Source organism: Monodon monoceros, unplaced genomic scaffold (genome assembly GCF_005190385.1).
Source record: "Monodon monoceros isolate NGI ecotype Baffin Bay Population unplaced genomic scaffold, NGI_Narwhal_1 Super_Scaffold_12, whole genome shotgun sequence".
Taxonomy (NCBI): domain Eukaryota; kingdom Metazoa; phylum Chordata; class Mammalia; order Artiodactyla; family Monodontidae; genus Monodon; species Monodon monoceros.
This window is the reverse complement of record NW_021703768.1, coordinates 113,399,998-113,410,911: the sequence shown is the minus strand read 5'-3', so window position 1 is coordinate 113,410,911 and position 10,914 is coordinate 113,399,998. Positions and strand designations below refer to the sequence as shown.

Sequence of the window (10,914 nt, the reverse complement as noted above, 5' to 3'; positions counted from 1 at the left end):
AGCTATCCATGGAATATCAGAATCTGATTCCCCCCCGTTCTCATATTTGTTTTGTGTGTCTCATAACAAATTAAAGATATGAGAGATGCAGCATTCTAAGGCTAAATAGCTAGAAAATACTAATTCAAACTTGAGTATTCTTCCAAGAGAGCATAGGGGCAATCCTAAGTATCAGAGGAAGAAGCACCCTAAGGGAGACCAAAGCCAAATGTTTTCCACAGGAGTCCTCCTTCCGGCTGTTTTGATTTCACCTGGTAAGTCAAAATTACAATTTTACAATCTTGGCTGACTTTTGAAAACTGATTTCAAGGATAGATTTAAAAGTCATTAACATCATAATCACAACAGAAACTTGTCTATTTGGTTATTAAAAGTGGAACAGGAAGGATACACGGGGGAGAGGGGTGGTCCTCAATGAGTTCCATCTGAATGTTCTGTTTCTTTAATGAGAGAAATAGAAAAGTCTTTCCGTCTTAGTCTAGGACTTAATCGGAACAAAATTAGAAAATAAAGTTTGTATAAGAATCTGATTTATAAAACTCCTGATACAGAGACTAGTATGGATTAGGACAAGGGGAACTGCCACAGCACAAGAGAAAATGAATAAATTAATAAACTGTCTAATATATGTCTCAATTCTGAAGGCTAAATATTAGTTGCCAAAGAGATCTGAAGCTTGGCTCCGAGGTATAAGACTTATGAAACCCACCTTTTAGAGGTATATTCAAGAATATGCTTAATGGCCATATTCTGTAGCTTCTCTTCATAGCACATATATTACTGAATAGCAAAATATCTTTAAATAAAATCAACAACCAAATTAGCAGATTCTTGCTTTTACTTGTTTTTGTTAGTCTGTCCTGAAGTAAAAGGACGAGTTTCTTAACGCATCTCTCTGTGAACGTTAACAATTGGAAATCCATGAAATTTAATTCAAATAAACATTTATCAAGTGCCTACTCTATTAAAGAGAAGTCGCGCTAAAAACAAAGTTTGCACAAAATACACAGAGAGAGCCAGCGCGCTCCTCCATGTTTTACTGCTTCATAATTTTTTAAATAATTGTTTTACTCCCTTCCCCACTTTCTCTTCTCACTCCACTCTAGGCTAAATTAGTTTGACATGTTCTTATTTCTAAGAATCTCCTCTTCTATGTTTGCAAATATGAAAGAGATTTATTTCCTGTTAAATAAACTTTGCTATAGTGCAGAGTTTGCTTCTGCTTTAATTCAAACATTTTCTTGGATTTGATTATGAAGACTAGCAATAAAGAAAATTTCAAAGTTACTAAAGTAACTAAAGAATTTCTAGAATTATTTGTTTGAGCCATGCTGTTTATTTTGTTTAACCTAAACATAGTGGTCCCCATACCAAGTCATGAGCAAAAAAAAATTTGAAAAGTGCAATCTATACCACTGTTTAATGAATAATCTGAAACAAACTATAATGATAAAGGTAAATGCTTATAAAGAAACACACAAATACTCTACATGTCATAAAACAGACTTCCGTGACCAGGGGAAAAGCCCATTTTATAGCTGAATCAGGAGTTAAAGGAAGCCCACCCCTTAAACTACAGAAAAATTAGAGAGAAAGTATAGTGAAAACAGAATTTTTCAATCTACTGGGAGACACAAGGATAGTAGAGATTGGGAATATGTGGTCAGGAAATGTGCTTCTCCTGTTTCTCCTTTTTAGCACTGGCTGGGCCATGGGCTACTATATGTGCTGGCAAGTCTTCCAATGAGATCAGGACATGTGATAGCCACGGCTGTGGCCAGTACACGGCTCAAAGGTAACAGGGTTTCACACATAACCATATCCTCTTTTGGCTCGTAACCTCTTTGCTTAGTGTCCTTGCCCAAAGTTCCTTCAAGTGCTCACCATCTTCTCCCTTCCTACAGCAGGAAAATTCAGAGATATAACCAGTTACATTACCACGTTTGGAGCAACTTCCAAGAACAGGGTGTCAACTCTGCGCTCTGAATTAGGAACAGAGCATTGAACAAGGGCAAGAGAGAGGAGAGCAGTGTTTTCTCTCAATGTTTTCACACGTTGACTCACCTCACCTGGCTTTTCCAAGGTGGAAGCCAAACATTACTGTCCCATTTTATAGATGAGGAACTTGAACTGGGGCACCAAAGGGTTAAGGGACTTGCCAAACACAGTTGGAGGTGGTGTAGGCTGGACTAGAATTCAGGCTTTTGAATCCTCTTCCCATCAAACCATGGTGTTACTGACCCAGGCTCTGGGAGGTGAACAACTGAGGCTGGCCCTAAGCAGGTCATCTCTTCCAGACAGTGAGAGACACACATGTGAACTTTCAACAGTGCACAGTACTACCTTGGGACTGCCACTTTCTGATGAAATAGCCATGTGTCCAACTGTATCACTGATCTCCATCCTAATCACAGAACAACTCTCACTCACACAGATACTACTTACAAAGCAACCTCACATACCTGGAATAGGGCTAAGAGACAGGACATAGGGGAAAGTGGCCGCTGAATTGCCAAAATTAAGACTCAATTAGTTCATATCCTAAACTTTATGCACTTGACTCATACAATAACTTACTGGCTCCTCACCTGGAATCTGCTCAGTGTTGCTTTACACATGATGCTAACAGTCCTAGTGAATCTGACTTTCAGGTAGACTATTAGAAGGGAGAAGAGGCGGGTGGAGAACGGGCATAGTGTCAACAGTGAGGACTGGTGGAGATGGCAAGAAATCTCACAACCTGGGATCATTTTGTGTTTGTGCTCCACACACTTTAATAAATGCAGGAGGTATCACTCACTATATTAAAACCATACACAATAAATGATGTTTATAATGACTTATGGATCACTGGGAGAAAAATAGGACTAGGGTAACATATGATTCTTTTATCATAGGTTCCCATAAAAAGTCATCTCTTTTCTAAGTGGTCTTGCAGGGGTCAAGATTCAGTTATCTATAAAATTTACTTACACGGATTGCCTCATTTCCCCAAAATGCCATATAATAATAATGGCTAACATTTTTAAAGGCTTCCTGTGTTTTACTATCTTAAATGTTTTAACCTTTATAACATCGTTATTACAACCTGCAGAGAAGGAGGTGAAAATTGGGTAAACAGGGTGAGGAAACCTGGGACATTCCAACACGTTCCAGCAGCTTCAACTTTTGATACCCTGGTCTGGGAACAGTGGGCTAACACCATGTTCCTGGGCAATAAAATTCCCAGGGCAGTTCCTCAGTCTGTTCATTCTTATTTACATCCTGGAAATCATAGGCTTCACCAGGGTGTGGATGTCTTGTGCTCGGATGGATCTACTGTGTATGCACCTTTCACCGGAATGATTGTGGGCCAGGAGAAACCTTATAAAAACAAAAATGCCATCAATAATGGTGTTCGGATCTCTGGAAGAGGTAAGGGGTGGTGTATATACCTGGAGCACATACTGGAGATGTTTGATGCTTATTTATTTAATGCATATTCTATACAAAGACGTTTCATTCTTCCTTCAAAGTGACAAAACCTAGGACCTAAAGGACAAAGGGTACCAAACTAAAGCAGCCCTTGCATTTTCAAAGATGTTCCACCACTTTCCCTGAAGTCATCTTCTTTATGCATACACTCCCCACCTAACTCTATAGTTGACTGAAGGGCTTTCTTCCTGAGGCCCATGTGGCTTTGCTTAACAATCTACAAGCAAAATCACTTTCAGCATTGCGGTATTAACTGTAATGAACAGACGCTTTCATTCACCAAAATCCCACAATTCGAAAATGTTGGCATCTCTGCAAGAGTTGATGTGAACTATTTTCAAATGCTCTATGTTCTAGGTAAAGCTGGGCCTCCTGGTACTCCAGGTGCTGGGCTTATTGTCTGGTTGTTTTAACTGGATTGACGTAGAACATACACACAGCAAAGTGCACAAAGCAAAAATGGCCAGCGCCATGAATTGTCACAAAGTAAGCGCACCTGTGTAGCCTGTTGGTTCCATCAGATCAAGAAAAAGAATATCAGCAGCAGTTCAAAGAACCCTTGTGCTACCTTTTAGTCATCACTCCCAGCAAGGGTGATTACTATCCCACCACACATTAGCTTTGCCTGTTTCTGAAAATGACTTAAATAGAATTAAACAGCATGCAGTCTTTTGAGTGGGGCTTCTTTTACTCCACATAAGGTTTGTGAGATTCATTCATGTTTTTGCATGTAGTTTAAGTCCCTTCACCCTTATCGATGTAGAGCATTCCATTGTATGCACATATCTTCACCTATTTAATCATTCTTCTCTAAACGGACATCTGGGCAGTATCCAGTTTCAGGCGATTATGAAAATGCTGCTATGAACTTTCTGTACATTTCTTTTCATTAACATAAATATGCATTCCTGTTGGGAGTGGATCCGGAAGACACTCCTCTCACTAAGGCTGTGAGAAACACTTTGTGAGGGAGCCCACATCCTTGAGGAGCTATCTGGTGGCTATCCTCTCTAGGCCTGAAATGACAAGAGGAACTACTGCCATTGAGTGGAGTCCACTTAGAAGCCAAGGCTGGCATGGTTATCCAACAGGGAGCAGAGCTGAAGCAGTAATCAGGTACATCAGAAGCAGAGACCTGTGGCATTGTCTAGTTAATCATGGTGACCTAGAACTGAATACATGGGCAGCCTGCTAAAGCCTTATTTGATTTGTATAAATGGAAACACTCTAGGTCTGATGAACAAAATTCTGACTTCAATCATGACAATACTGGGTCTCAAAACCTTCCTCCCAACACCATCCACCAATTCCCAGACTTGAGCCAGTTCACAGTCCCAGAGCCCCTTGAATGAAAGAGAGGCTGAGTCCTTCTGAGGAAGGGCCCTATTACAATGCCAAAAATTTCTACTGTAACCCTTACTTCTAGCCATCCCCAAAAGGACCTGCAGCCTTTCAGCAGGATGATTGTATACTGGGGAAGAAGAGACTCGCTCAAAACTGACAGTGATTCCTAAAGACCCAAGCCACTGTAGTCCATCAATCAGACTAGGGGCTTCTAGGGTCAGGTGATCAACATAGTTTTTTCCTAGGGTCCACCCTACAGTTGACCTAGTGCATCCACATATCCACCCTGTGGTAATTTCGCCGGTACCAGAATGCGTAACTGGAATCAATATACTCAGCAACTGGCAGAATGCTGGAGGAGTGGAGTTGCTGGGTTACTTGGTATATGTATCTGCAGTGCTAGAAGGTACTGCCACCCAGTCTCCCCGAGTAGTGGTACCAATTCACAGCCCCAAGAGGAGTGTATGAAAGTTCCAGTTGCTCCATACACAATACTTGGTGTTATCTAGCTACCTTTCTCATTTCAGCCATTCTGATGAGTATGTAACGGTATCTCACTTAAGTTTAATTTGCATTTCCATGATGGCTAATGATATTGAGCCCCTTCTCATATTTATTGATAACATGGATATTGTCTTTCGCAAAGTGCCTATTCATGTATTTTGCCCTGGCTTTTTTGCCTTTTTCTTATTGGTATGTGGGAGCTTTTTGTGTCTTTTGGATATGAGTCCTTTGTCCAATATATGTATTGTAAGTATCTTCTCCCACTTTATGGGTTCCTTTTCACTTTTCTAGTGTTTTTTAATAAACAAAAATTCTTATTTTTAATGCAGTCCAATTTAGTAATATTTTCCCTTACCTTTGATGCATTTTTATTACCCGTTTAAGACACATCTGCCCACCCTAGTCATAAAGGTATTGTCCCTATGTTTCTGTGTACAAGCTTGATTGCTTCATCATTCATACTTAGATTTATAATCCATCTGGAATTGGTTTTTGTGTAAGGAATGAGATAGGGATCAAAATTTCCCCCCGTATCGACATCTGACTCAGTACCATTAACTTGCCAAGACCATTTTTTCCTTACCACACGGCAGTATCTCTTGTCATAGATCAGGGTTTGAATATACATAGGTCTGTTTATGGTCCTTCTATTGTGTTTCACTGGCCAGTTTGTCAATCTTCCACAAATACTGCACTGTCTTAATTACCATAGCTTTAAAATACATCTTGATATAAATAATATAACTCTTCCAACTTTGATCTTCTTTCAGATTGTCTTGGCAATTCTTGGGTTATTTGCATTACCAAATAAATTACAGAATCAGTTTGTCAATTTCCACCAAAAATTTTGCTGGGACTTTGGGTTTGCATTCATCATACAGGATCAAACTGAGAAGAACTGATATCTTAAAAGTAATGAAAGTCATCCAATCAACGAACTTGTTAAATCTTCCATTTATTTAGGTCTTCTTACACTGTTGTATTAGTAACTTAATTAGAGTTGTATTAGTATCAATGTAGAGGTCTTGCACATATTTTTGTTTAATATATGTGCATAAAATGCACCTTATTAATTTTCCATAGATCTTCTATAGCAGTACTGTCCAACAGAAGTATAATAAAAGCCACATATGCAATCTTAACTTTTCAGTAATCATATTAAGTAAAAAGGAACAGTGAAATTAATTTTAACAACGTATTTAACTTAATACCTCCAAATTATTATTTCAAAATGCAATTAATATAAAAATTAGTAATATTTTACTTTTTGGGGAGTACTGTCTTCAAAATCCAGTGTGTATCTTATACTTAAAGCACATCTAATTCAGATTAGCTATTTCAAGCACTGACTAGCCACATGTGGGTAGCAGCTACTGTGTTGGACAGGACAATTCTATAGCCTTACTTATGTTTTCTGCCCAATTGACCTGTTTTCACTGATGCAAGTGTGTTGAAGTCTTCTGTCACTACTGGGTTTCTATCTATATATCCTTATACCTCCTGTATTCTCTCCTTTATATAGGTGGTTTCTGTGTTATTTACTGCATGGATAATTATATCTTCATTGGATTTAGCTTTATACATTGTCCTCCTTTGTCTTGTTTCAATGCTTTTTGGCCTGAATTTCACTCTCTGGTAACAGGATCATAATCCTTTTTCCTTCCATTTACATGGCAAATCTTTTCCAGTCCTGAATTTTTAGCCTTTTTCAATTACTGTTTTATTGTATACAGCACAGAATTGCATTTTGCTTTCCAAGCCAATAGGAAAATCTTTTTACTATATGAATTAACATTTATAGATACAACTCATATATCTGGTCCAAACACTGTCATTATTTTATGTTGTAATTATGGTATTATAATGGTATTATCTCTATTTCTCTATTTGATGGGTCTTCTTTGTTTTAAATTTTTCTTTTGATATTTAAAAAGATTTGCATTCTTGTGCCTGTTATTTCCATTTTTCTTTGTCTTTAAAGTCTAATAGTTTTATTGGAATCTGTCTTGGAGTTGACATCGTTCTGGGTCAATTTTCTCAGTTACCTGGTGTTTTTCTGCTATTCTTCAATGCCTTTTAAAATACTCATTTGAGTCCATTCTTCCTTAGGCATCTTGTAATTTTAATCTTCATTTCTGATATGATTCTGTCATTTTCTTCTACGCCCTCATTGAGTTTAATCAACCTTTTCCTTTTGTATTTTTTAATTCATTTCTGGCTTTTTTTTTTCTTTTTTTTTTACAATTTCTGATTCAAGGCTGCTAAAACCCAGATAATGAATAATTTTACTGCTTCTTTTCTTTTAGGTTTCTGTATTAAAGTGTTCTACATTAAGCCAATTAAATATAAAGGTTCTATCAAGAAGGGAGAAAAACTGGGTACTCTATTGCCCTTGCAGAAAGTTTACCCTGGCATACAATCTCACATACACATTGAAAACTGTGACCTGAGTGATCCTACTGTGTACCTATAAATGGAAGACAAATAACCAGATCTTCTAAAGAGAGAGCCATCTTCTTAAAACCTGGGTGCATATTCTGCTTTTCAAGAAACCTGTGTTCAAATAGAAACATGATGAATGCAAGAAAGAAAAAAGCATGTTGGTTTCAACTCATTGCCACTTTGATGTTTTGAGGGTCAATTAATCTCTCAGGTCTGATCTGTAATCTATGGGATCTGGGGTGTCTTTTTTCTTAAAGATTTCTCAGTCCTGAATACATAAGGTAAATAAATATGAATTCAAACTGGTCCCACTAGCTTTCTGCTTGAAAATAAGAAAAAGCCTGAAGTGTTTTTAGGGTACAAGAATAGAGTGTTGTACAATGCTAGACACATAAACCTGATAAATATTAGGTGAATAAACTGGAGGCTTCTTTTGAGTTAAGGTAGTAGAGAATTTCAGCAATAGCCTTAGGTTTGTCAAAGTGCTTGGAGGGTGAGGGGTTTACACGGATAAGACAGAGTTTGCTGGTCTTTATATCCACACATTCCCGTGCTCTATCTAAGCAGTTGATCTTCCAGGTAATGAATGACAGCAGTCCAAGGTAATATGGAATATTCTAGATTTCAGAAAGATTGCATTACAGGGAGTACTAGAGAGAGAAAGAGGTCTATCCTAACCTGAAGTGTCTCATGAAACCAAGTCAGTCAACCTCATCTAGCCATACGCCTATCATAGCTACTGATTCCTACACATCATCGTATATCCTTATTATTCCTTCCTGGTTATGCTGACAACAAGTACAAAAAAGAAATGAAACCATATGAATGTTCAAAGAACCAGAAATAATATGGCTCTGTAGATTTTAGGCAGTCAGTAAGAAATGAGTAAGGTGAATTCATCATTCTGGAAACTTTCTTCATGAATTTTTGCTTAAACTCTTTGGAATGTAGACAACTCCAGTAGAATGACTCCATTCCTAGTGTAGATATGCTATAGGAAATGCAGTCAATTGAACTTTTTTACTGGAGAGAAGTGGCTGCATTTGTATACTAGGACGTAATGTATAAGAATGTTCATGAATCACTATTTGTCATAGCAAAACCTGGAGCAACTCAAACGCTCATCAATTGGAAGATGGACAAATTGTGGTTTAGTTATAGATGGAATATTATACTGCAGTGAACTTCAGCTAAACATAACAAAATAGATGAATCACAGAAATATAATTCTGAGTAAAAAAAAAAAAAGCCCAAAAGATCACATATAGCATGATACTCTTTTTATAAAGTCAAAACAATTAAAGCCAAAATGTAATTTTTAGGAACACATATACATATGTGATAAAAATATATAAAAAGGAAATCAAGCAAATAATGAACACTAGTTATCTCAGGACTGGATAGGGAATGACCACACAGAAAAATTTAAGTTACTATCAATGCTGTAGTTTTATGGTTGGGAGGTGATTTCATGAGTATTTATTATTATGAAGAAGATGTTATGGAGGCAACAGGACTTACAGGTGGGTCTCCAGGAAGAAGAAAGAGTCAGTGACGGCTCTCAGACCGTTTAGAGTCTATATAACAACACAATTAGTACTTTCTCATATCCAGTTAGATACTATTCTCTACTGTGTCATAACATCTTATACAAGGCTAGCAAATTAAGACTTTAATTTTTGGTTAAAAAGAAGAAAACTAGGGCTTCCCTAGTGGCGCAGTGGTTGAGAGTCCGCCTGCCGATGCAGGGGACGCGGGTTCGTGCCCCGGTCCGGGAAGATCCCACATGCCGCGGAGCGGCTGGGCCCGTGAGCCATGGCTGCTGAGCCTGTGCGTCCGGAGCCTGTGCTCCGCAACGGGAGAGGCCACAACAGTGAGAGGCCTGCGTACCGCAAAAAAAAAAAAAAAAAAAAAGAAGAAAACTATAACACCAGCACTGTCTGGTTTGATCATCTACCTTGCTCATCTCCTTAGTGCCAAATAACTTTAGATTGTTTCCAAAGATTACATTTGTTTTCAACAGACAAAGGCTGTGTTCCCATTGAGATCCCAAAAAAGGAAATAGCATACAGATTTCAAAGGCAATTTTAAAAGGAGCTCTAAAATGTCTGAACAATGAAATATATGCTTAGCCTTCTAAATAATCAACCTTCTGAAGTGACTGTTTTAAAAAACAGACTCATTACCTGGAACGGAGAGCTTCTCCAAAGTAGAGCAAGAACACTGCCTTCTGCCTAGCTTTCCACAAGCACTCTCATATCTGTTGAATGGAAATGCAAACTTTAGACTAAAGGACTTCTTTCCTAGGAATCACTACAATACAGCGCCCTCTGGTGCATTATATCACAGGTTTTTTTGTTTGTTTGTTTTTTGTTTTAATTTCCTTTTCCTTTAGGTTTGAGTGTTAAAGTGTTCAGTTTAAAGTATTGTAAAGGTTCAAATGACAGAGAAGTAATAGCCCTGAGTAACTTAATTTTCTTTACTGAAGGTGATTATAATATATACTTAAAATTTTGGTGTGAGATATTAGGTTAAATGACTGTAAAATCCATTTTTATTTAGAAAATGTTTTGAGTTTTCTAAAAGAAAGTAATTTAATGAAAGAACAAGATAAGTGGCCAATTTAAGAGGCCAAGGCTAGAGAGGGAAGAATTATTACATCCTTGTGGCAACATTTATCACACTTAGCGCATATTAACAACAATACATATAACTTTAAAATCTGCCTATCTCCCCAATATTTAGTAAAATACAAATGAGGCAAGCAAGGCTTATAAGGAAGGAAAAAACCAAAGAGAATCCTATTTTTGTGTCTCTTCAATATAACCTACAATAGAACCTTCTCTCCCATTCTCTCCATTTACAATTTGCCTACAAAATTATCCTAACTTTTCCAGAACCCTCTAACACATGCAAAATAAAACATTTTAAAGAACAAGTTTGCTTACAGAACTAAAATATTTTTCAAAGGTTAAGGCTTGAAATCCATCTAATATTGAACTCACTCATTTATCTAGAAACCTCTATCCTTAGGTAAGCAGTACTTTTCATGGACTTCCAAAGTAATGGCGACATTTTCATTTGATGGAGCAACAAAAATGCTCTACTTCCTCATCTTGTTTATGGCTATCCTAAAGTCGTTGCTCTTCA

General features: G+C 37.5%; 1 protein-coding gene across 2 annotated transcripts; it reads left to right on the top strand.

Annotated features, from left to right (window-relative positions):
• Positions 1-208: 208 nt before the first annotated feature.
• On the top strand, positions 209-8,402 carry LECT2 (leukocyte cell derived chemotaxin 2). Of its 2 annotated transcripts, none has more exons than XM_029216270.1 (4): positions 209-254; positions 1,699-1,794; positions 3,268-3,414; positions 7,629-8,402. In XM_029216270.1, exons 1-4 carry the CDS (start codon positions 209-211, stop codon positions 7,793-7,795), a joined length of 456 nt encoding a protein of 151 aa, XP_029072103.1. In that variant the 3' UTR covers positions 7,796-8,402. The 2 variants fall into 2 exon arrangements, with proteins under 2 accessions (XP_029072103.1, XP_029072102.1); XM_029216269.1 differs by having other exon boundaries at positions 1,699-1,795; positions 3,278-3,414.
• The last annotated feature ends 2,512 nt before the right edge of the window (positions 8,403-10,914 follow it).